At 36.6% G+C, this 26,818-nt stretch overlaps 1 protein-coding gene across 4 annotated transcripts in view; it reads right to left on the minus strand.

Moving 5' to 3' along the window:
• Positions 1–26,818, minus strand: part of ABCC9 (ATP binding cassette subfamily C member 9) — a 67,773-nt gene that overhangs the window by 12,023 nt on the left and 28,932 nt on the right. For 2 of the 4 annotated variants that reach the window (XM_065742436.1, XM_065742437.1), the window contains exons 14-30: positions 26,424–26,532; positions 25,294–25,404; positions 24,303–24,375; positions 23,021–23,126; positions 17,727–17,765; positions 15,956–16,057; positions 14,529–14,613; positions 13,178–13,258; positions 12,469–12,606; positions 11,851–11,976; positions 11,200–11,296; positions 9,193–9,440; positions 8,061–8,209; positions 7,839–7,908; positions 6,894–7,051; positions 4,327–4,419; positions 1,661–1,763 (exon numbers count right to left, since the gene is read on the minus strand). In XM_065742436.1, coding sequence (XP_065598508.1) covers positions 1,661–1,763; positions 4,327–4,419; positions 6,894–7,051; positions 7,839–7,908; positions 8,061–8,209; positions 9,193–9,440; positions 11,200–11,296; positions 11,851–11,976; positions 12,469–12,606; positions 13,178–13,258; positions 14,529–14,613; positions 15,956–16,057; positions 17,727–17,765; positions 23,021–23,126; positions 24,303–24,375; positions 25,294–25,404; positions 26,424–26,532 — 1,888 coding nt within the window. The remainder of the gene's footprint in view (positions 1–1,660; positions 1,764–4,326; positions 4,420–6,893; positions 7,052–7,838; positions 7,909–8,060; positions 8,210–9,192; positions 9,441–11,199; positions 11,297–11,850; positions 11,977–12,468; positions 12,607–13,177; positions 13,259–14,528; positions 14,614–15,955; positions 16,058–17,726; positions 17,766–23,020; positions 23,127–24,302; positions 24,376–25,293; positions 25,405–26,423; positions 26,533–26,818) is intronic. The other 2 variants (XM_065742438.1, XM_065742439.1) reach the window with 1 other exon arrangement.

Raw genomic sequence — 26,818 nt, forward strand, 5'->3', positions numbered from 1 at the left:
TCCCTAATTCTTCTATAGACTCACAGCCTGCAGCAAAATACTATTTGCTTGTAGCTCAAAGCATTAGAACAGTGTAGTCAGGCTGCATTTGGACTATTAAGTCTTCCACTTGCAGAAATTGCTGTGGAGGTTGTACTGGACAGATCTGACTTGTCACAAGCTTGGCTTTTCACAGCTTCAGCCAATTTTCTTGATGCATATGTCCATTTTGAAGGGAATGCCAGATACACGTGGTCTGATGTAGTCATCAAGGTGCCTGATCCATGGGACTTCTGGCGTTCCTATTCTCCCACTGTTCCCTGCATGATATTTACTTTGGATTACGAAGTTAGCATTTTCCATCCATTTTTTTTCCTCCTATTTGATAATGTACTCTCTGGAGTCTTTCCCTTGGAGATTTGAAATGAGGCCTTTGTAGTTCATCTATTTGTAGGAAGTGTCGATGACTAGATAACAGACTCTATCTTAACTGCAAGGAAGTAGAAGTAGAGTGCTCTTGAGTCTCCATGAGCAGATGGAACAAGTTGCTATTGAACCCTTCTGAAGTTCTGAGTGATATTTGTACTACTGCACCATTAGGCAGAGCTAGATAAACTATTCCTTGATAAGAACACACTATTTTTAATGCAGTGATAAATCAGTGCATATTCTTTGATCAATTTCACCCCATGTTTGAGACTGAGACATTAATGGGCACTGTCACATCTTATTCTAAGATTGGATGTGGCTCTATTATTTATCTGTCTTTGATGTGGAAACAAGTTCAGCAGGATCTTGCATGGTGATAGCTTTGTGCACAGGGGAAGCTCTGACATCTTAAGAAATGGAGCACAACTTTGTTGCTCTACCAGTGAAGGTGAGGATAACACCACTGATGTGAGTGCTGATCATACCTTTTACTATCTGTGTCTGGCAAAATGAAATCACAGCTGTATTCATTCACTGTCCTTTTAGTGTCCAATATATAATGGAAACACAGTGATTTTTCTTGCCCTCATGTCAATCACTGAATTTCCTCACATGCTGTCACTGGAGAGCCCTTATAAAAACCAGAAGCCTGTCTCACTGCCACTGGCTGTGTTGTGGATAGGAGTAATTCATTTTTAAGTCAAAGCCAAGTTCTGCTATATCTTTTGTGATACTGAACATTTCTGTACATTACACACTGTATGGGCTTACAGCAGAAGTAAGGGTACAGCAACCAGAGCCTCTATATCACAGCTGTGGGATTAAACCTGTTGCTGGGGAGACACCGTGGTGCCTGTAACAGCCATGGCTGACTGATTGCACAGCTCACAAAATTATTTAAAAGCCACGCTGTGCTTTGAAAGTAGCTGTTACGGGGGCAGGTCTGCAGATGCTGCACAGTAGTAGAGAAAGTCTTATTTCAAGTTATGTAAATGTTTGTTCTTGCACTCTCTTCAGACAGTAGACATCGCAACAACAAAAGATGAGGAAGGCTCATATTTTCTTACTTCTGGCCAAGAAAGCTGAAAAAACCTATGTGTTTAACATAAACAATCCTGATCTATTTTAAGTATCAGTGTGTATAATCTCAATGCAAGATTAATTCCCATTATTATCTTCTCCTCTACATCAGTCTGTGTCTCTGTTTGCTTCCAAGGTTTCAAAACCATGGCCGGGACTAAACTGAACGTACCGTCCTGACCTCCAGCCATCTGTTGGCAGCTGATAGAAATAAGTAGGCAATGTTGTTCGTGTCTGTTAGTTCCAGCATGCGTTGTTTAAACCTGGCTTCGTGCCTGCCAAGAACAAAGTTGTTATATTACAACACATTTCACACATTGACAAAAGGATAAAGCATTTGACTCCTCTTTCCCGCCCCTTCCCTCAACCAAAGAGTGTTTGTCCTTATGTCTTTGCCAAACTTTGTGGTAAAAGCTCTTCCCTAAGAACCCATACATTCTACCAAAGCAGAAATTACCTGGGCAGCTTCTAGAGTCTTTGACATGGCTGATGGCTCCAAGATTTCAGTGTTTATTAGAAAGTTGTAGATTGATTTGTGGACCAATACTTCTCAGCTACTCTGCTCAGCTCTCTCCTCAGCTAGCCATGAACTGTCTAACCCTTTTAGCCAACTGTAATGAGGGAGTAGGTCCCACGTAGTCAACAATCCCTAAAGGTCATTTCTGAATTGCAAAAATGAGTGGTGTCACCTCCACTGTCACTTGCCTCTCCTATGTAATGCCTACCATGTTTAAAACAGGTGCAAGAATGTTGGAGCACCTGAAAGTGGAGGTACACGGTGGCAGAAAAAGGGTATAGGCAAAGTCTGTGTTAATATATATATATAAATCACATTCATGATGCCTTACAGTAGTATTGAATATGGCCTTTGGTCAGGTGGAGAGCATTACCTTGTTTCACATTCTACTGTCTGTTCAATGCCATTGCTTGAAAGAAAATGCCATACTTCATTCAGCAGCTTATCTCCTGTTTTACCATGGAAAGTTCTTATATTTCAAAGTATCAGAGCTCTACTGTGATGCACCTGTAAGCCTTATTCTGCCAGAAAACTTGTTTTTTGTTTGCTTTTCCCAGTGATACTTCATTTTCCTCTGCACAGCTTAGAAATATAGCAAGCAACCTCCTCAAGGCAACAAGTCGTAACAGTGATGATGTGAGGAGGAGCAAAGAGGACTTCATTGAATATTATGCTCGTCTGCCTTTCTGGCAACAAAACTCCTGTTTTCCTAATGGAAAATCTGACATGCTTAATCTGTATCTTTTTATCCACCTCCTGCTCATCTTCTGGGCTGTTTTAGACTTTTAACCTATCAGATGACAAACAGTAAAGGTCATTGAAATCACTTACCGATCCAACCGTGCTACTTAGTGGTAAGTTATGTGGATAGCTGCTCTATTTTATCCTGGAACATACTGAACCCAAACTACAGAGAATGAGTAATGGGATTATTAGTAAATATGAGCTCGCTGACAAAAAACACTGAAGAATTCAGATTTGGCTGACACGAGCACAGAGGAGGAAATGCTCTGGTGTTGGTTTCCACCAGAGATTCATGGAAAACTCAGGTGATGGTTTTGAGGCCTACTCATTTTCTTGCTCTCTCCCATCCAAACCAACAGAGCTGTTTTGTAAGGTAAAGAAGAGTTGAATGACTCCCATGAAATGATAAACTCTTCATCTTTTTCATTAGATAATGTGACAAAAGGCCACTATAAATGTCTTGAGAAGCATTCAGCATACATCACTATCAGGCTTTAATTATGAATTACTGGTTTAATATTTCATTCTGATTGGTATATCTTGTTAAAACAAGATATGCTTGTCCTACCACAGTCTTTTCTGCAGCACTCTGAACTAATAGCCTAGGTCCTAAAGCTAGTTTGAAGTGGTGAAACAGACTCAGGAAGAGTGTAATTTGTTGATGAGACTGATGATCTAGACTTTTGACTATGTCCCACACTGCCCAATTCTCTCCTCTCGGAAAGTGGCGTGTTAGTTAAATTATTCCTGAACAATACTGTGCCAGTAGAGCTGGAAAAAAACACCTCAGAAGTCTCTAGCTGAAATGAAGTGGATCTAATATGCGTGTAAAGAGCACTAGTGTGATCTGCTTTAAGTTGAAATTCTACTGTGTGCAGAATGAGTGAAAGTTAGGCTTTTCAGGGGACAACATCAAGTATGATAGAGTCATGCTAGCTGTAATGCAGTGGATATATAAGGAGAATTTAGCCTATATTTCCTGCAATAAGTAGAAAAAAATATATATGTGGACAAGTAGAATGATTCTCAGAATCTTCTGGAATTTAATATTTGGATTTGGTTGACAAGGTCAGGTCTTAGAATATCAAGATCTCTTCTGCCACAGTTTTACTGGAAAGTCTTTCTAGTTGTAAGTTCACTCTCCTAGTTAGTGAGTATTGCAGTAGTGCATCCCTGCCTGGGGTATAGGTTAAATACGGAAAGGATTTAGAGGGATTTGGATAACACAGCTTGTAAGATACAGCATGAATTTTGGAGAAGTGATGCCAGTGTCTGCCCTGCAAAGGCTAGGTCCCTACTATCTAGATTAGACTAAACATATTAAAAATGTAAATAACGTATCCTAAAAACATTACCATCTTTGATTCATTGGGAAACCAGTACAGATACGTATTACATAGCTGAAAATATGCACAAGTTTAGAGGTGTAGAAAAACAACAAAACGAAACCCACTATCCTTTCATAAGATAGCTTAATGAAAGTCTACCAAATCAATTCAGTTGCCCTCTGACATGCACCATGCAAGCTGCATGAGTCAGAGCAGAACCCAAGCTTCTCTCCGATCACTGATTTTCACCTGAATGCTCTGATGGTGGTAAGACCTTCAGCTGTTTCAGAGAAGTGACAGAGCAAAGGTAGCTGGGTGCTGTCATCAAGTTCCTGGAGGTCCCTGGGGCAGGAAAACAGAACAAGAGCTTTTACATCTCTGTCCATAGAAATAGTACCACACAGTGGACAATAATGTATATATGTATTGTAATATTCTTTTCATGATTGCATAAAATGCAAATTCCAGAGTGCAGAAACTGGCACAGAGATCTCACATTTCTCTTTTGCTTTTGAATTACCTCCCAGCCACCTCCATGGCTCCAGTTTTTGGCCACAACTGAGCTTCTTTTAGCAGCAACATCAGCACCTCTCTCCTGGCTAAAATCCTGCCATCAATTATAGCCTGCAGCTTTTACTCTCAAACAATCTAGTTTATCAATATAATTAATATAAGCAACTCAGAACAGTTTGAAACTTCATGGCACATTATTTGTGGTTTTCACATCAGATATAAAACAAAGCTTGTGTATCTGCAAGCTCAACTATTTCAATGTAAGCATATCACCTGGACTGACAAAGGCAATGCTTTTTCCAAGTAAACCTTTCCTCATTTTCAGAATCTGTGAGTACAAAAACATGCTGAAAATAACATATGGCAGAGTATACCAGATCTAATTATAGTGTTAATATTGCCCTGTTGGTTGAAATAGAGATAGCATCAATAGAGAAATGGTATCAGTGAGAAACTTCCTTATTTTCAGAACTTAAATAGAGCAATGGTGCTTAAATCTAAAAGTTTCAGTGTCCTGGAACAGGAATGTTTTCCAAGGCATAGAGACAAATACATCTTTCTTTAGCACACTACTGTTGGCATACCAGCCAGCTGTAGAAGTATAAACAGAACAGAGGCCAGAGCATTAGATATTTGAACTCCTTATTAAAATACTACTACGTTTGCACTCTGTATTAGATAGGCCAGCAGAAATACCTGCTCCATGATACTGAATGTTACAATATACAGAAGTGAATTTGCTGCTTATGTTTTGATGACAAATATATTCTATTACAAATTTATGATGGAAAAAACACAGAGGATTTTGAGATATGTAATGGAAAAATACAAGGAAGAGTCAAAGTGCTGTAAGAAATACTGTAAATATTTGCATTTCTAAAAATTAATGAAGCTTATGTGTCTGGAAAGTACTGCATGCAAGTATGTTATAAATCCAGGATAAAGATATTCACTTATCCTCCATTTCCCAAGAATATATTTTCTACAAATAACCATTCATTTATTCATTTCTATCATGAAGTGAACGAACACAACAAAAGCTAATATGCCTTACAAGTGATCTAAAATAATTTCATTTAAAAGTACTTTTAAAAAAGCACTTGCTGATGCATATTTTCCCAGAAAATTGGAAGGAAATAAAACGAATGAGGTTGTTATAGACTTGCAACTGTGGAGCCAATAGGTGCATGCATGTGTGTGCAGACCTGCAGGGGAGAACAGTTCTTGCTGGATTGTCCATTGTGGCTTATCAGTATAGCTTGTGGAAAAGCCAGGTCTGGAGATGGATGGAAACTTTCCTATATAAAATCATAGAGAGAAACCATAGTGCACTGTGGGGGCCCAAGGCATCAGAGTTTGTTTCCTCTTGTGTATTTTAAGTAAGAAATTTGAACAATGTATACAGCTGTGTATAGAAAAGCAGGGTGACACACAGAAAATCAGTATGGCTTTATGAATGAAATCCAGGTTTCTTGTCTCCTTAGCCACCTTGAGACCTGTTGAACTGTCACACATAATATTAGTTTGGAAACACAGTGATGAAAGAGCAAGGTCTCCACAAAATCTTAAATGAATTAAGCAAATTATTTCATAAGTAAAGTTTGCGTTTAATTAATTCTGCTATTATGGAGTTTTCTTATGAGAAAACATCCTTGGAAGTTCTGAGAAGAGCTGAAGGCAAGTAGGCTACAGTGAAGCTAAATTACTGGTATGTTGCTTTATGACCCAGCGTAAGATTTAAGAGAAATAACTGACACAACTCATTCTCAGGCTACCTAAATAAGAAATCAATTGTACTGGAACACTCAGTTGAATACCACTGCCTCTCTTAGATGGATGCTACAGAACAAATTAATCCTTTACCATGTTATCTTCTGTCGATACAGGGTCTGCAGTGACAGATGCTGTCTGGTAGGTCATTTTGGCTTCCATACATTTTAGGTCAGCATTTTTAAGTATCAGAAAGTGGAGTAAAGTCAGCCAGACATCTGGCTGATTAAAAAAAGAAAATAAAAATAAGAAACATGACTGAGTGAATTAAAAAAAACCAAAAACAAAACCAACCTCTGAATGATTTGCTTAAGATGTGCTAATAAACTACATAATGGCACTAAAAACAGAACACTGAGAAATCATGACACTTCTTGCTGAAACAATGTACTCTTTAAAACCAGCCAAACCAGTCTGAATATAAAGTGTTGCTGTACAGTAGAAATGGTACTCATTCCAATAATCTCACATTCCAACACAGCCCTCAAGTATCAACTTAAAAGAAATTTTCGGGGAAGTTTTTTAATACATACTTGGAAGCAACTCTGAAGTATTTCTGGATGAAGTAAAATGCTATCCCAAGGGGCACGAGGGCAACAAGGAACCATGGAGTGGCATATGAGATCATTCCGATGGCTGATAGGCAGAGTAAGGTGGACCGGGTAAGAGACTCCAGGGTAGGAGGAATGTGCTAGAGCAAAAAGAAAAACCTACGTAAGACAAAAAATAACTAACAGTACCACTACATGCTTTTTCCTATTCAGTTACGCAGGGAAAGTGGAATGATATTTCTATAGGTTCATTGATTCCTGCTTTATACCAGGAGTTTGTATGTGCAGAAATTAAAAAATAACTTGGTAGTTCTTTTTCTAGAGGTCAGTATTCCAAAGACCATTTCCACCTCAATTATATATTTCAGTGAATAGTGGAAGTGAATATCGATACATCAAATATTTAGAGAAAAGGCATACATTTTCACAGAACCCCTCAATTTTATTTTAATGTTCCCATCACCCTTATATTCAGGACTTTTGCTCATCCAAATGTTTTGTCAGTCAGACACAGTGAAAGTATCCATTCCTTTCCCTGGGTGCTCCAAATTCATATATACTACTGCCACAATGGACTATCTACTTATCTCACATGTACTCCTCATAGTAAAAGTAATATTCTATTCTCTGTTTTCCTTTTTTGAATCCCAAATCTGGTCGTTTTGCTAATCTAGTTCTTTTAACAGAAGCAATTAATTTGTTTATGAGGAAATCAAGAACTAAGATCTCCTACCACTTTCAATCTGTTGCACGCCCTCACTACTACAAATGTACAACCAGTTTATATTTTGAATTTATTATCATTTCCAGAGCTTCTATTTGCTCTGCTTTTCTCTAATAAGTACTTTAATGCATTATATTATTCAGTAGCTAAGTGAAAATTTACAAAGCCAGATATAATAAAAAAGAATATATTGATACATCTACCTGATCAATTATATTTGTATCAGCAGAAAAGCGATTTAGAATTAGCCCCAGTGGAGTCATATCAAAGAACCTGTGGAACAAATAAAAAGCAAATAGTCATCTGACTTGGAATTCCTGTTTTGGATAAAAGTTGGTCAGACAGAACATAAGGCTGTGCACAGCCATTTTCTAAAGCTAAGCAATAGAAATAAATGTGCAGGGGGAACATTATTTTTGCTGTACCTGATTGGTCCGAGGATGATTTTATTAAGGAGATTATGATGTAAATTTTTGGCTGCTGTGAGGCCCATCCACTCCACAGTCAGAGATGTGATGAGGCATAGAACAATCCCTGCTCCAGAGAGGATGCTGAAGACAGCTACATGGTAAGTCTGATGAAATGACAAATACATGAGTCATAGAAGTAAATGTATAGAAGTGAAAACACATATTTTTTCTGCTATGAAATTCCAAAGGTACCAATCTTTGGAACTACGACCTCATTCCATTTAACTGTTATGTCATATTGCAAATACTTTGTGATTATATTAATATCATTATGGGGGAAATAAAAGAGGTAACATGGAACTGAAATATACCAAGTTCACATAATTAGAAAATCTGTCAGTTCCAAGATCTCTCAAACTATTGATAAGTACCCTTTAAGACCTTGAAGTGATAAAACTATGAAAATAGACTAGAACGGTATATACAAAAGTATGCAAATTGTAAGCCAAGGAACTCAGACAACCAGAGTAGAACCTCACAAGAACTGAGGTACTTTGGAGGCTTTGAAAACTTCCACATTATTAAATTCAAGTGCTACTAAAATTCCCAGAGCAAATTGCCGATTAATCTGCCAGGGCTGTAACACATTTAAGACTTCTAAAAATTTTTCAAGTGGATTCTGATAAGATATGTGTAGATTATTCGAATTTACAGCAACAAACATATCATATTTAAGTAGTACATCTGAAGACTGTTCGTTTTTGGGTTTTGTGCTTTTTTTTTTTTTTTGGCAGGACACAGGTGGATAGTTACAACTTAGAAAAATGGAGTAATTGACTTAGGTACTGAAAAATCCAGGCATGAAAAATCCAAATGAAAAATTTTAGGATGAAATTATTCATTCTTGAACCATTTTTCTAACCTCAAACATGTTTTTGGATCAGTTTTATCATTTTGAAAAGTCTGATAAAATTTGAATTGCCTTATATTTTTGCATAAATTATTCATCCATTGTATCTAAATGACTGATTATACTGTATCTGTCTTTCCAGTACAACTGGTTTTGAGATAACTGCAAATAATTACTTGAGAATATTTTCTCTCTTTTTTAGATAATTTTTCTGTCCAGCTCCAAAGTATCACCAACCTTTTCTGCGCTCTGATCTTCGACAGAGTTTCTCAATTGATTTGCATTGTCCATGGATGTCCATGTAGCAAGCCAATAATCTATAGCCACTATAACTGAGTGTTTCAACAACTTTGAGAAAATCATCAGAAAGAGCAAGAAAAATCCTCCAGAAGTTAGATATCTCCAGCATGTTCTCCATGGCATCTTTGTCCTGAGCCTCAAGACAGTTGACATGTTATCATCTTCATCTTCTTCCTCTTCTTCCTCTGTGACTCGGATATTTGATCAAGTTAGCTTGGTTTCAGTACAATTATTTACGATTTTACTGTATGTGGTTGACATTTTTTCTTTGTATTTTACTTTTTAATAGTAAAATTCAATTTGTCATTTGAAAAGAGAAAATGCTCTAGGCATAGCTTCCTAAGACTTCCCCTATGCTCTTTAAGTAATCTATAGATTGTCAGTCTTTGAATAGTTACAGTTTTGGTAACAAAATTTTTCTATAAGTAATTCTTCAGAACTGACTGTATCAGGAGTAGAAACTAGGCCTTTTCCAACCTGTTCTGCCACTTTTGTTGTACTGGCAGTAGAGTTCTTTGGGTTACATGCAAGACTACAGAAAGCTCCCTGAAGCCTTTCAATCAAGAGGCTCTCTCATCTGCTGCATTAAAGAATTCGACTCCTAATTTATTTAGAGGTACTAAATTTTTCTCTATTTAAAAGAGCATAGATGTGAGATTAATGTTTCTTCTAGACCTACCACTGTCTGTATAATAGTTTCCACATTATATGAAATACAAATTATGGCAGATTTCTGCTATGGGATATATATATTTCATATGTGCATAAATATTACGGTTAATATTTTCTCAAAATAAAATGAATATGCATCTGACACTTTTGCAGGCCACACCTGGGATAGAGAAATGATGACCTGCTCTTTTTTCATAACTGTAAACTAACAGTAAATGCAACTCTTGAAAACCCTAAGCTGACAGTACATACAACTTACATATGACTTTGAACATTAAAAATGAATCAGCAAGTATTTTCTTGAAAGCTATTATTATTATTAACTTTTGAAAACTGTATACTCGTTGGGACACAGACACTCTGTGTACTTTCCACAGTCCTCATAATAAGTATGGATGACCTAGTATGCATTGTTAGGTTATGTTTTAGCCCTGAAATTACTTATGTGTGTTTTATAATCGTAACAATGTGTAATTTAGGTAGGCATTCTATGGACTGTAAGGACACATCTTTTTTCCCTACGTTTTCTAACTCATCCCACAACCAATGGCTTCCAGTTTCTGAGATAAGGTTGCTGGCAAATCTTTCCTGTACAAAGGAGCTTGAAAGTGACCTCAGTTTTAAATCCTCGAAAAATTTAACTGATAAAATGTACTGATGACTGCACATAGTAAGAGGTGTTCTGCTCAGATCTGCCAAAGAAATAAGACACTGTGACATTTCTATCTCAAGGACTTTGGTATCCATCTCTGGCTATCGCACAGTGATTGGGAATCTCTTCAAAATGCAAATGTCTGAGCCCCACAGACCTATGACCTAAATGGCAATCTATCATGAATGTTGCCAGATTAAACACAAGGCCGCAATAAAGAGCCTGTAAATAGCCAATCTGCATTCTGCAGTCATTCCAGCATGAATGTTGCCAGATTAAATACAAGGCCGCAATAAAGAGCCAGCAAATAGCTGATCCACATTCTGCAGTCATTCCAGAAAACACTGCAGAATCCCTGTGATTGATACTTCTATTAAGAGGAAGCCTGTAGTTCACCTTTTCTTTTCCCTGGCACCATCCAATTGTTTCTCAGAACTAATTACTCAGTTTATGCCTGGTGTGGCATCCTGAGGATGTTCTCAGTGTGTCAGCTGCTAATATTTAGCCTCTCCTCAACATTTTCATACTTCAATTCTATGAACTGCCAGCTTTGGATACTCAAGTGGAAACACAGTGATATACATGATGATAGAATAAATAAATTAAATGATAAAACATACCTTCGTCTTCATCTTCCAGTTGTGCTTTGGATTCCCTGGGGTACATGGCTCTTCTAAGAGTTTTTCTCTCCAGAGTAGTTTGGTCAGCTTCCATATCCTGTAAAAAGAAAACTTAGAGATATAAATAAGAAATAAATAATATAAATAAAGGAGTTGTCTGCCACTGTGTTAGCACCAACATTTACCTCAAAGAGACTTTATTTGGATCAGTTAGGCCTCAGAATACAAAGGCACAGTATTTTAGGGTTTATCTTTCAGAAAATCCCTCTTTGTCCAGTTTATTCCTTCTTTTCCTTGTTCATACTGACATGATAAAAACTTTCAAAATAATTCATAAGGAATCTTAAATGCGCATGACAATAATAGAATATAAAGCTAAGAAAGAATTTAGGAAATCCCTTAATCTGCCCATGGTTGAAATAGACCAGTTTGGTACAAAATTCTAAAAATATGTTAACCTAATGTGCTCTTAAAAACCACTCATGATGGGTATATCACACACTTCCGAGACAAACTATTCCACTCCTTCAAGCTCCTCACAGTTCATGTATTTTTCAGTTCGTGCCAAATTTAAAACTTGTTTCCTGACATGTTAAGATTTTATTTTTTAATTAACTGAAAAATATTTCTTTACCATCCTTGCCTATTTACCTTTTCCAATTCTTGATCTTGGCGATTCATCAAGGTTTTCCAGTGTTCATAGAGCTCAACGTCATTGTTTTGGATATCCTTAAGAGTCCCTTCCCTAAGCACCATTCCATCCTTCATTGCTATGATCTAGGGGAAAAAGCATCCAGTAGGATTACTCAGAAACATGTATAGTGTAATCACTGATGTGGAACCTACAAGACATGTCTTAGAACTGGTGACATAGCCATTATGCGCATTTCAACGTTTATTGTATTCAATATTTAATAATACTTTTTAAAATCTGTTGATTCAGCTCATAAACTGAAACTTCTATAAGCCAAGATTATCTGTACTTGTAAAAAAGACATGGATAAGCCATCATAAGTTATAGTCATGACTGCAATTAAGTTATAATTCTCTGGTGGCTTTCAATAATATATATATATATAAATATATTTTTTTCTATTGTAAGATCCATATTTTGTAATGTTGCAGTTAGACACATGATATATAGAAATATATAGAATTAAGGGGAGATGCTTTACCAAAAGCAGTAGTAGACATGTTAAGCATTCTAGTGCTAACTTCAAATGCATGTTGTTCATTACCATATCTGCACCACGACATATCTTCCCTTACCCAATCTGCATGTGGTAGATACTGTAACTTATGTGTCACCAGAACAAGAGTCCTCTTGTCTTCTTGAAGAAACTTCAAAATCCCTTCCTGCATTAAATGATCACTTAAGTGAATGTCCAATGCAGAGAATGGGTCATCCTGCAATCAAACAAATCAGATTTTAATAAATATATATGTATATATATATTTATATGTATATTTATATTTATATTTTTAATTTCAATAATCCTTCTAAAATATAAAGGATCTGCCAACACTAATGTTTCACTCTTTCTAATAACTAAGTCCTAGTCAAAGGGCTACAGGATGAAACAGTGAGCTAGAATCCATTATTCTACAATTTGTAGCAATAATCTCGTTTAATATTTTGTGTCTAGATGTCTGCAGTGCTGGTGCCACACCAGATCAGTATAACAAGATCTGAAATTTCCTGTTTGAATCTGAAAATGATGTAGGATCTTGCTTTCTGCAGGATTACGTTGATACAAGGTACCACTGTGAGTGAGTAAAAGACAATACGATCCCCTCTTTCAGCGTAGATACCACCTTCATCAGTCTCCTGGTATGTTTTGATATTGCCTTTGGTGGCTTTTTCTCTCTTATCTCCATAAATTGGACTTTTAGTCAAATATAACTCCCTACAGTTTTCTAAAGCCAATATATACTTTTCTAAGTTTTTCATGTTCTGAATGAAAAAGAAAAATCTTACCAAGAAGACAATGTTGGTGTTCTGATAGAGTGCTCGAGCGACACAGATTCTCTGTCGTTGGCCACCACTTAAATTAATCCCCTAATGAATATAACACATCAGAAATATCCAACTTTGAATAAACATTATGACAGGACTTGGAAAATATGAGTTTTAACAATTATACACTTCCAGTAAAAATCAACTGGTCAGTTTAAATGCTAATCCTGTTGATAAACAAACATAATCCTCCCATAATAGTCAAAGAAAAAATGATTATTCATCAACTAATCTTGGATAAGTGTGAATTATGAAGAGCTTCCCTAAGCACAGTATGCTTCTTAGATTGCAAAATCCAACTAATACTAGCATCAGATTCTGCAAGCAAAACTTGAGAGACTATGATCAAAATGTCCCCTTGGAGATACGACTAAATAAGGAAAAAAGATTTTCAAAATGTTGTTTAAAATGTCAATAAAATGAAACTCATAGCAGGCATTTAACAGGCACTCATTAAGACTTTTTTTTCTCTGCTTTTCAAGAGTATCTCAACCATTAAAATGGCACTTTTGCTTCAAGCACGGAAGTGCCTGCCACTCACATATGACCTTGAGCCACTGTTAAACTCGTTAGCTTTTGTACTGAGACCTGTCCTGTGGCTTTATGGGGTTCAGTCTTGCCTAGGTGCTTAAGTATTTAATAAAGGATGTTAATTCAAGCTTTTATGGACATGTACACATTGTTGGGATATCAGAATTAGCTTTTTAAAATAAACTTGTTCACACACATTCAGACGATAGTTGAAATGGACTTGACAAGATTTTGGGAATAAAGCTCTCCTGGCTTAAGATCAGTGCCAAGTGATCCTATTTTCCTGTAGGACCAAACACACAGTATAAACTTCCTTTATGCTCTCTTACAACAGCAGCACTCTGCTATAAAATATTCTGAAAAAGGGCCATTTCCTCCCTCTCTCTAAAGCCTATTTATTCTGTTACTGACTGCTACAGTTGTAGGTTTGTTACACAGTGAACAATAAACTCACTGAAGTAACTCTGGTATAAATCTTTCCCAATTTTCTTATGAAATCTAGACAAACCTTTTCCCTTGAGGATCTCTGCTTTCCACAATGTATCAAAACATGCAGTGTAGTCATTCCATGGCACAAGAAGCAATATATGCATGGAAGCAAAATGTGATCTCTTAAGAAAAAGATATTGTTTAAATTTACATCCATCCTCTTTCCAGACAGGAGATCACAAAACAATATTGTCCAGTCTCATAACACCTTTTTCAGTGTCATGACTCCTAGAACACTAGTAACTAATATAGACATAGACTAAGTAAATATGAAAGCCTTCAGGTTATTTACCCTTTCTCCAATTTCTGTCTGATCACCAAATGGTAGTAAGTCAATGTCAGGCTGCAGAGAACACGCATCTGTAACAGCTTTGTACCTATAAAACCAATATGATCATTACAATTATTTAACCAGCCACATACTTTGTTAACATGAAAACTCTCCAACTCTGATTTCCTGCAAAATTACTATGGCTCTGTGATGTCTGGATAATTGTAAAAATAAGTAAGTGAAAAATATTGTAAAAAATAATGTACATATTTATTGGGGATCTTCATTGGCAAGTTTACTTTTTAAAAATTCAGTTACCTCAGTTACTGAGTATGTTCTTCCTCATCACTGAGAAGTTTTGTTGGACTCTGGAGTATTTGATGGCATTTTTCAATGAGTTATTTTTTTTCCCCTTTTAGGTGCCTCTTCATTTGCCTCAGTATGATATTAAAGGGCAAAGGATCCTTACAGTGCTTCTGATCTTTCCAGAATCAGAAAACCACTCAGCAATATTTGGAATTCGTGAAGTTGCTTGTGGGGTATCTCAGGTCATCTGTGTCTGAGATCAGAATATATGAGTGGTGTAATTCAGCTTCTCCCCTTTGATATGAATGAAGTTAGGCTGATGAGCTAGCTGAAGAATCTAGTTCCTGAAATTTTGGAAGCTTTCTGGATTTTGAGACATTTCTTAACTTGTATTAAGTGGGAATGGAATCAAGCAGCTTATCAAAGAAAACACTTACAGGAATGAAGTGTATTTTTAAGAATTTAAAACAGTATTGCTTTTGTTTTCCTGAAGTCATTTTTTCCACTGCGTTTGTTAGCTGGCCTTTTTGGAAGGACATATGACACAAGTGCTGGATAGGAAGAACAGAAACCACACTTCAACTTTTGCACTCTCTTATCCTGTATTTCTACGGGAAGACTTAAGGTTATTTCCTGGAGGCACCCCAACAGCATATGTGCACTGCTTTTGTGGTGTGTGCTCCAGCAACTTGATCACAGCAGGATAAGGACATAAACTATATGAAAACATGCCTAGTATCTCTGTTGCCAGAATCTTCTGGCAACCTCAAGCTCCATTAAAAGAAAAGGCAAGGCTGGATCAGGCCCTGGGCAATGAGATCTAACTGTGGTGTTGCTGTTCATTGCAGAGGAGCTGGACTAGTTGGCCCTCAGAGGTCCTTTCCAACTCTAAGGATTCTATGTTTCTGCAATTCTATGATTCTAAAAATATGTCACCAGCATCCAAAGATGGGCTTAATCTCACCTAAGTTTAGCTGCTTGAAAAGTGTACATATGGCTTCAGTTGTAGCCACGAGAGTCACTTCTGCCATGTGATTCCTCACTCACATCTTAGATACACATTGCCAGAAGCAGCAGCCAAAAACCCTTAAAGGAAGCAGTTGGGGTTTATTCTTTGTTTCTGTGCCTGGGTTGACATTTACCTCTGTTTATTAAATGGACTCCCAAAGATAATGTTTTCCTCCACAGTTGCATTCAACAGCCATGGCTTTTGAGCTGCATAAGCCACTGAGTACCTGTTTTTACTGCAGATAAACAAAGAGCATTAGCAAAAAGCAAAGCACTTGCATTAAAAAATGTTTGAGAATCAAGAAATAATATGTGTTCATAAAAAATACAGAGAAACACATAGACAAAGCAATTGTTACAAAAGTGAAGGGAAGGACTTCAAATGATCTGCTTTTGTTAGAGCAGCACCCGCTCTCTCCCCTGGTGGCACAGTCTAAATCCTATGTTATCCTATGTTGTACTCTATTCTACTATAAATAGCTGATACCTACCTCAATTTATTAAATGCAATTTCAATCCAAAAGAAGGTTATAAGTACTCAGAATAATGAAATTATCACCTAAAAAAGAGATTCTTTCTTTTCTTTTTTTCTTCAGTATCAGAATAGGTAATAAAAAGACACCATTCAAATGAAACCACTATGTTTGCCTCACTGCTTTCTGAAGTTTTAGATCATTGTACCAGGCTGTGCATATGAAATACTGCTTTTTTTCAATTGATATCTTTTCCTCTAAGTTTATTAGGTGTTCAGTGACTAACATAATACTGGTAGAGAAGACAGTTCTATACATCCTTGGAAGGAATCACTGGGCACGGTATTGATGGGCTGCTGGTTGGACTTGGTGATCGATCTAGTGGTCTTTTCCAACCTTAATGATTCTATGTTTCTACAATTACAATATCCCAAGTACTTATCAGACTTACTTTTGCATGTGTTTAAATACCTCATGAAACATGTAAGAATATGAATATTGTTCTTCTGTCTGTTTTAGTTGTGTAATGTGGCTAAAATGTTTGTGTAATGTCATACATTTTTCTGATATCCTGAGATGTGTGAGGGATCACTATTAATGGCTGGTAAATCTAAACATCTATCTTTCTTTTCTTTGATTGTATTGCTTGAAACAAAATATTTGATGTACCTTTGAATGTAAGTATCTAGAATTTGCTATTGAGAGAGAGGGTGCTAGGGTATGAGTAATAGCTGGTTAGAAGCAGTCAGTAGTATCCCAAAATTGTAGCAATTCATAGGCGTTCAATATGGACTAGCATGAAATATTTCCTTAGGACTGTCAGATATCAAATAATGGTGTGGGTCCCAACCACAGCTATCTGTGCCACTACTTCTTTGTCACTGATGGCATAACTTTTTTATTTAGCTTTCCCTTCTGTTTAACCTGCTGGCTGCCTCACAGAAAGCCGGGCTGGAATCACAGGCGGACTTCAGCCAGACCACAGCCAGCTCCCTTTGCACACCGTGTGGCTGCTGCATCACACAGCTGTCAAGCTGGGTTACCAGCAGCACAAAATCCAGTGCTGAACAGAAGATATGCACATGGGAGGGTACATGTAGTGATGACTTATACCTGGAGGCCCTGTCGTGTGAGATATGGAGCACGCTGAACTCCCAGTGATGTCAAATAGGAAGGGGGAGTGCTCAATATCTTTCAAGCAAGACTTCAGCCTTTCTGAGGTGCTAGACTTCAGACTGAGGTAGTGGTACAGTGGCTGGAAGAGATTGGGATCCACTGGATTTAACATAGTCTGACAGTTATTTATATTTATCTATAGTAAATGATTATCAGTGTAGTAAGGAAGCAGAGATAGCTGAAGGGTACAAAGATGAAAGTTTGAGGAAATTCTGAAAAATGAGCGCATTATGATACACTAAAACAGAAATAATACCTTCTGGATGGTTCAAAAGAAGGCTCAGTTTCATTTACACTGCAAGTTATGGTAAATTACATTTAGTAAGCAGGAAACAATAACTTTTTGAGCAAGTTTTATATACAGGGAAACTGTAGTTATGTACATATTTTAGGAAGACAACATCAGTTTTTGTATGTGTGTCTTTTTCTTCTAAAGAGAAAATAAACATGGTCCAATCAAAAGCATATAACTTTTGGAAATACTACAGCTTTATATCTATTGTGCATAGTGATTAAGCAGGCAAACTATGGTGTTAGAAAGTGCACTAAAATGAAAATTTGTCTTATAATCTGTTCAAACTGACATTATTGATGTTGCATAGGCATATGAAAGACTGACAAGCAATAAATCAGATTCTCCTTTCTGTTCCACCGATGAACTGGGAAAGCTGACAACTCTAACGTCAGATTTCTTCTGGAGCAAAGAGAAGCTCTGCAGATATAATTTTGCAGGGTTCAGGTGACACATTTTTGTTTTTGAACCAAAACAAATTTTGAACCTGTTTGTAGTAGAGAGTCTGCATCAAGATACACAAAGCACTGCAGTGCCTAGATTTCTCTTAAAAAGCCTCTACTTCTTAAAGATCCTATGCATGCAATACATTTTGAAGAACATGCAGTATCAGTATTGACACAAATGATTTTGCAGTCTTCTGTCCCCATTAACTGACTTATTAATGGTGTCCAGGGCATGGAGTGCCAGCCAAAGGAGTTCTAGACCACTGATAGTTCTTGCTGCCAGGAATGAGAGCGTATCACTGCAACTGCAAAACTTGAAATGGTAAGTTTATGCTGGCTGAGGGAAAACTGGTTAGAGGGAGAAAGGACTAGGAAAATGATATTGTGTTATTTGTCTTACTTGAAACAACCAAACAAGCAAAACAAACAAATAATCTCTTCTCAAATCTACAAACCCTCCAGATTAAATACTTTACTACCATGACAAAAATGTCTGCTTGCCTACTGGAATACCATAACTGCTGCTGCACTCATAAGGAGAGAATCCAGGTTTTGAAGAGGGCAGAAAAAATTCTAATAGCAGAGCCCTTATTGTGTCAGACTCACACAGCAAGCATCTTCCCAAAGTGCCAGAACTGAGACGTGTTACTTTCTGTGCTGCACAACAGCTCTCTAAGAACTTTGATAATTCAGGCTTCTTGAAAGTACATGATCAGTGTGTTTTCTTCATGCACCAATTGCTACAGAATGTGTTACATCAGAGATGAATAAGCCCTGTTGATTATCTCAGGAGAATCAGAGGGACACAAAATGAATTACAAAACAGATATTGCTTCATAAAAGTTGGTCCTTTATCAGCAGAAGCTTCCCATCTTCCCTACAGTGGAAAAAAGTTAAAGGAAAGCAAAAGACAGAGACTAATGAGAGAATGAGTGGTCAGAATTTAGGTCTAGACAAATGAAAAAGAAAATCTAAACTTTATTAAAAAGCACAGACTTTTATAATTACAACAGTGCATTAAAATAGTGGAGAAAGAGATAATGCTTTCATGAATGCATTTGGGGAAGACTTCAGAAGTAAGATTTAAGAAAAATAATGAGCACAAACCCTACAAAACCTCTTACAATTCCTAATCAGTATTCTGTTTGCCATTGTGATCAGATAGCTTATCTGAATGAACAAGAACAATTTTTAGAATCTCAATTTGTTAAATTCTTCTTCCTTGCAATTTTTTCATTGCATGCTTGACAATTACACTTTAATTTTCTTAAATACTAGGTTCTGTGAGAACACATATTTTCTAATAATCTCACTAATAAATGTATGCAAGACTTCTGCTGAGCTGGGCGCTTCACAAACAAGGGGATTAAGTATTTGGTTTTATGCTTTCAGTACAATTTAGAAGAGTGGTGCAGTAGCAGGGCATGGAAGTGGGCTGAAACTGAAGCTCCTGAGATTTCTAGAGAGAGATTTTCTTTGCCTGCTGGCATTAATATACTTTGTTCACATTTCTTAGTTTATTGAAGTGTGGATATATATACCAATTTTTATTCTGTACTATAAGATATACCACAAAATGAAGTACAGTGATTTTTAGTTCGAGACATTAAGAAAAACCTAGCTATTTAGAATGATTACTTCTATAATATTTTGAACACATAAGCTGATCTATCAGAAATGCATATAGATTGAAGCTTTAAGGGAAAAGTAAAAAAAAAAAAGAAGAGTTGAAAATTTGGCAGTGTGATACTTACAGATATTTTAAAATAGACTAATGCGTGTCTAACTAGGCCCAGAATCCCTCAGCTTACCCAATGAGTATGGAGGAGAAAAAAGGAGTATAAAAGTCACTAGGATACCATTGTAATGGTGGAAGATACAATAACGTCTGCTTTTATAGGCAAGAGACCTGAGGCAAGACGAGGACTGAGCTCTACAAAAATTCTATCCAGCAGATTGGAATATTTTTTTCTATCTTCTAGCCCCTGCAACCAACCCAAAGCAGTAAGGCAGCACTAGTAGATATACTGACTTCGGCTACTGTCATTTATATGTAAACAATTTATCCATCCATGATCAATGCTTTCCAGTGTTTTCTATGAGGTATATTGGTTGTAATCTCTTGGTAGGCAGATGTACTTGGTGATTCTTCTAGGGGAATGCTGACTTTTCTTAAATTTTCTTTAAGCCTTCTATAGCTAGAGTGCATAACAAACCATTTGGGAGGATATATTTTCTACAGTAATTATTCATTTTTCCATGTTTTTCATACACAGCAACCTGTTTGCACAGAAACCAGTTCAATGGACAGAAGATGTAAAGTAAGTGAAAGGCCTTCCACTTTGCTACTCCTTTCTGTTTATCTGTCTGAGAAGATGGCTCTGACTCTGGCATAATGTGCATGAGAAGAATACATGTTTCTGCATAGTCCCCACATCAATCCCTTAGATCTGAAGCAGGCATGGCTGAACCACTGAATCCAGATAGCCTCATTCTTCAGTGTTTAAGAATTCTCTCTAGCTAATTGTTCACCAGGAAAACATAAAGCCAATTTCTTGTCTAAGGTTTGCAATGTATCTGAGGCATGCAATTTGCAAGAACTGAGGTCTGGCCTGTACGGTTGGTTCTGCCCATGATCTCACGCACACTTTCTTTCTCCAAGACCCCAGAATGATGATAACCCAGGCAACAGGATATATAGTTCTCATTGCAGCTAACCACGACAGCAACAGGGCATTCAAGCTTCATGATGGACTTTCACAGTGATGTATTGCAGGATTACTCCAGTTTAACAGTGGCTGAAGTCTGCTACATCATTACTACGCTGTATTCTTATACCTGAATTCACCTAAACTGCTTTTCATACCTGGATCAATAGCTACATTAGTCATGCATGTCGAATCACAAGGAGAGGGATCTAAGGGAGTAAATAGGATCTTTACTATGATTTTTTGAAGTATAGGGTCCACTTAGGTAGATAACTGAGGTATTAATCTCCCTGTCAGGCAGTCTGAAATTATCAGCAATAACCATGTTTGCATCAGCTATAACACAGTACCAAATTATATTTTATAATGAAAAAGTCACTCAGTAGGGCCTGAAATGCTTGCAAAAACCTGAGTTACTTATCTGGTTATGTGCAGACTGCTTGTCAACTGACACTATGATCCTACACTGTGAAGCTTCAACATTATTTCATATTCTTTATGCAGTATCTTTCAAAGATTGCTCTGTTTCTCTAATCTAAGATTTCATATTCTTCCATAGGAATCTCAAACACATATTAAAAAACAGTTGTCAGAATAATTTTTATGTTCACTCTTCTGATTCCTTATTTTTCTTAGCCTACTTTATGAGGTCAATATTTCCATGATGTATATCGAAGAAATTAACCATGGCAAGTCACATATTCTTTTTTCCATCAAAGCTTAAGTTTGCATACAACTGCTCTGAAGTTAGTTTTGCCTTGGCTCCAACTGTACCTACTACTCCAGTGAGATCATATGTTTAGAATAGCTGACAGTGAAATATGGCTGGAGAACAAGAAAATGGCATGCATACTAGCACAAGAAAACCAAAAATATCCAGCTTTCAACATTGCTGTAAGAAAAAGATGACCAAGAGGTTACTATTAAAGGGATGAGGCAAAAATAATACTGCTCTCTGTGACAAAATTCATCCTTTCTACTGAATGAGCTATTTAGGAAGAGTTTAGCTTCGTAGATTCAAGGAAACAGAACTGATCTTTAAAACGAGAGAACAAGTCTTGTGGTTATAGTACCTCTTTCCTTTAGCCTCTGTCTTGACTATGCTGGAAATGAGGTAGCTGTCTCACTTAGCTTCCATAGGAAGTTCTCATTCATTGAGTCTGAATCCATTTAGATCCAGAGGCCTGACTCCACTCCACCCGCAATTCCCTCCTCAAGAGGGAACTTTTTCAGACCCTTTGTTCTTCATATTTAACACCCTCAGGCCGCTTTCTGTATGCATACTATGAAGAGTAGCGCTGAATTCAAGAGGTGAGGCTTGGGTAGATATCAGAGTAGGAAGAAAGAATTCCTCACATTTTATTATTTAATCCTTTTTTTTCTTCCTGCTAGCAGAGTGGTAAAGTAAGCCTTTCCCTATGTTAGTACCCCAAATACCACCTCTCAGCTGAAGTTCTAGCCTCACTTATGTGCAATTGCAGCATAACAAAGCTGATTTAACAGTCTAGACAAGAATCCAAACTGGAGCATCATTTTTATCTTTCACACTGGTTATCTATCCCATTCCTTCAGTGCTTCTTGAAGAATCTCACTACTTGCACAACTTGAGTAGCAAATATTATGTAAAGTTTTGCTAGACAACAAACACAACAAAATGAATTGCACCTCGTTGTTATTACTGCACAATGGAAATGCATGTTTTTTGCTGCAAGATTTTCTTCAAATACAGTGATTACTGTAAATCAGAGCAGACTCCTATCACAGAAGGTTGTTTGATAATATTCTGCTCTTTCTATGCACTATATTTTTTCTATTCAGGCCATTTGCTCATGCTAGTATATTAGATATAAATCACCAGACTAGATTATTTCACTTTCTAAGGCGGTCTACCTGGTCTGACTCTGCTCTACCTGTTCTGAGCCACAAAAAAAACAGCAATGAAATGCATAAACTTGCTGATGACACTTTTCAGAGAAGATCTGGGTAATGCATATAGGTAATTTTTTAACAAGCAGTTCTGAGACATGAAGTTTACATTTCTCACAGCAAAATACAACTACTTCTTTACTGAAAAAAAAAAAAACAGTAGCTATGTGATACGTACTTGCTCCAGTGAACTTTTCCTTCCAGGGTCTGCATCTCTCCTAATATTGCAAGGAGAAGTGAGGACTTGCCACAGCCAACTTGACCCACAATCATTGTCATCTGTCCTATAATAATGATAAACAACACATCAATTAAAACAAACAAACAAACAAAAAAGAACAGAAAACAGAAAAAAAAACCCACACACAGAAAAAAACAATTCCTCCCTAGTCCACAAGGCACAGCTACATCCATTTCTAAAGCTCTTGAGATAGTTGATTAAATTTGTTAGCATCCACTATGTACCTAGACAACATTGCCACTATTCATCTATGAAATACACTACAATGGAAAGTACAAGTACACACTAAGCTCCAAAAGGATGAGAATATGGTTTTGATATGTATCATCATACATTGTATGGGAATGTATTACATTGTGCAAATTATTTAGGGTCAGATTATATCAACTAAGCCAGTCAAAGATGTGACTGCAAATGAAAGATCAACTACTTTTTTCTTCTTTGCTCTACTATTCCTTCTTCACAGCTTTCCTAACTGCAGTTCCTTCCTACAGTGGTATTACAGTGGCATTAGGAATTTTACAGCATTCACCATTATCATCATCATCAAAATAAAAAATATAGTTAGCTTTCATACTTGCTATATAGGTCTTCCAAAACAAATCTGTAAATATGTGGACCTCCTAGCCAAAAAAAATGTGGTTGAAAGAAATTAAGAGGGGGTAAACTGATAAACATGAAAGAGAAATTCACTGAGGATTACTTGACAGATCACAGCTTAAAAGTCAAGGAATGCATTGAGATGAAAATAGTTCTATACTGAGAAACTGTAGGAAGGCAGGAAAAGTATAGTATAAGACTGCTGTGTCCTTCTGCAGTAACTCTTGACCACTGCTTGCAGCAAAATCCTGGACTACATGGACTTGTGGTCTGAATGAACCTAGAATTCTCTTAAGTTTTATTTTTATTTTTTTTACTTCTTTATTCAAATTAATTTTGAAATCTCCTTTTAATATTCATTCTTCAAGTTGTTTCTGTTCTAATAAGTATAATATTAACAATGTAAGTATATGCAAAATATGTTTTTTTTGTTTATTTAAAGTATTCTATGTTAACAATGAAGTTCCATGCCCATTATAGTTCATAACCTTGTATAACTTTTGATTTTCCTTTTTTTTCCTTTTAAAAATTGTTTTTGTTTGTTTAGTAACATTAAGTAATTGAACTAGTAGCAATCTGATATTATGTACTTCATATTTAAGACGTGGCTGTATCCTACCTGTTGGTATTCTGATATTTATATTGGACAAGGTAGCTAAACCACTTCCCCATGAAAAGTATCCATTGGTCACCTACAAAGAAATTACCACATATCATACATAGAAAAACATGAGGAGTGAAAAATAGAATGTCTAGTTTGGATTTAAAATATGTTACAAAAACACCTTTGGGATATGATGACATATGTTTAAACATGTGCAATAAAATACAAGGTAGGTGAGCAAAGACAGCCAAGCGTAGAAATATAAGAAGCTACATACATAAATTATATACATTATGAAATGCAATAAGGTGGTGTTCTTGAGTTCAACTTTGCATTTTGTAAAGCAAAACACTAAAAATAACAATAATAGGATCTCACAGGTGACAGCCTAAATTCCATAGCTTATCAAGCAACATGTTGTTCTGTATACTGTGATATTACGGCTATTCTGAATGGATTCCTGAAATACTAATAGAATATTCTCAAGGTTTATACTGGACACACCAGGTTTTTTTTGTGCATACCTCCTTCGGAGCTCACAGAGGTATGAAGCAATATTTGCATAGAAAATGAGGACATGTATGAGGAAAAATTGTCCAAAGTGACCTAATACAAACATAAATTATGTATCATAATAAATGACAGAAAATGACACAAAAGTTTTGATCCTTATTCTAAGAGTGAAAGAGAAGTATAGAAGGGAAACATTAAAAAAAAAAAAAGCTCTTAATTTCTGCATGTGGGCTTACCTAGTTTTTGTTCCCTTAGACTCATGATACCTCTAATTCCCAAGAAGATAAGGAGGCACTATAAAGAGTCTGAAGAGAATTCTTCTCACTTTATTTTTGTCTAAAGAGCTAATTTATTTATAGGTTTTTAGCTTGTTCTTGGAATGGACAATTTTCCTTTGGAAAAGCAGTGGCAATTGCACTCTCTGTGATACTGTTTTAGGACTAAGTAGAAGATCCTGCTGATTGTAAAGGCTGTATTGATGTTTTCAAACCACCTTGATTGCAATGTCATCTGTTTCCACAGGACGTGTTTGCCTCCTTGATGACTGCTCATAGTTTTCAAGCTGATACCTCAAGGGCTGCCTCCTGTTGATGGCTTTGGTGTGCTACATAGTGAAGAAGGGAGAAAAGTTGGAATTTACAACAAAGGATAGCATTTGGTTCCTTAGCAAAAAAACAGTCTGTTCCCATTTCTCCCATCATTCTTGGTCATAAGGAGAAAACAACACTTTTCAGTATCTGCCATGTACGTACAGCAGAAGTTTAGATATTCTTAACAGAAGCACAGGAATTGATGGTTTGATGTTGGTTTCCCATGCATAACCATCTCAAATTTCAGCTCACTCAGACTCTTCAAAGCACTAGATAGGTCTGCTCTACGTGAGGTAGCTCCAAACAAAGGTCTATCAGTAAAAGTGTAATGACGAGCTACCATCCTAGTACTTGGTTGCTTTTGTCAAGTTCTAATCACATTTGAAATATCACTATTTTTAAGCAGTTGAACTAGCTAGCTTTAGAAAAACTTTGAAGTGTTTTCCCAAACTGTGTTGTTGCTTTTTTTTTTTTTAATGTCTATATATTTATGTATTTAGGCTGTATGTTCGGTTTCTGGCTAAAACTACTCCTCAAATTTTACTCAAATTCACTAGTGTTTAGCACATGTAGAAACAGAATTATGAAATTAATTTATATTCCACAAACTGTTATTTTTTCAATCTCCAGTTCTGAATTTCCCAGGGCAGGAAGTGTTCCTACTTAAAAATATCCAGTGCACCATGAGTTGTACTGGCAGTATACACTACAATCCCCATAACCACAGGAAATACACCTGAGACAATTACAAAAATGAATTTTTGTAAGCTATGAATCTGATCCTCACATAAATGTGTTGGTACATTCTGATATTTTTATTACTATTGGCACTCTGTTGAAGCAGAGCTTCAATGTGTTTGAGGACTCTTCATGCCATAGAAACACAAGTGCCTACACAGAAGAGGCAAAACTAGTCTAGAAGAGAGTCAAGCAAGAACCCCAAACCCCTGAACACTTTCAGTAGGTCATTTGCCTTGTACTGGGTAGTAGGGCCTCTTGGCTTTTAAATTTATTGTCATAAAGCAGAACTTACAAGTCCTGTGTGCTTCTTACAGGATTCATAAGCTACAGAATTGTCCCCACCTCTCCAGCTGTCATCTCCAATCTCATCACTGAGGAGAAACTCATTCAGCTTCTGTACACTTAAAAAAAGCAAACACAGAATGGTTAAATAAGCCCAAGTTACTCAGGGTATTTTTCCAGTTCTCTGGAGCTCAGCCACCAGGATACACCCAAAGGTATTCCAAGAAAAGTTAGCTGGACATTTTCTTTTCCAACTGGACCACTTGTTACCCAAGTGAAAAATTATATTTGTAGTAAAAGAACATGTGAAAATAATTAAACACTGTACTGGGAGCTGGAAATGAAGGAGAGCTAAAGTCATGTGATTTCTCCTAGAGCTATGTGGGCATGATTCCCACGTCAAGA

This window comes from Cyrtonyx montezumae, unplaced genomic scaffold (assembly GCF_038088225.1).
Source record: "Cyrtonyx montezumae isolate F1298 unplaced genomic scaffold, pur_monq_1.0 scaffold_3, whole genome shotgun sequence".
NCBI classification, from domain to species: domain Eukaryota; kingdom Metazoa; phylum Chordata; class Aves; order Galliformes; family Odontophoridae; genus Cyrtonyx; species Cyrtonyx montezumae.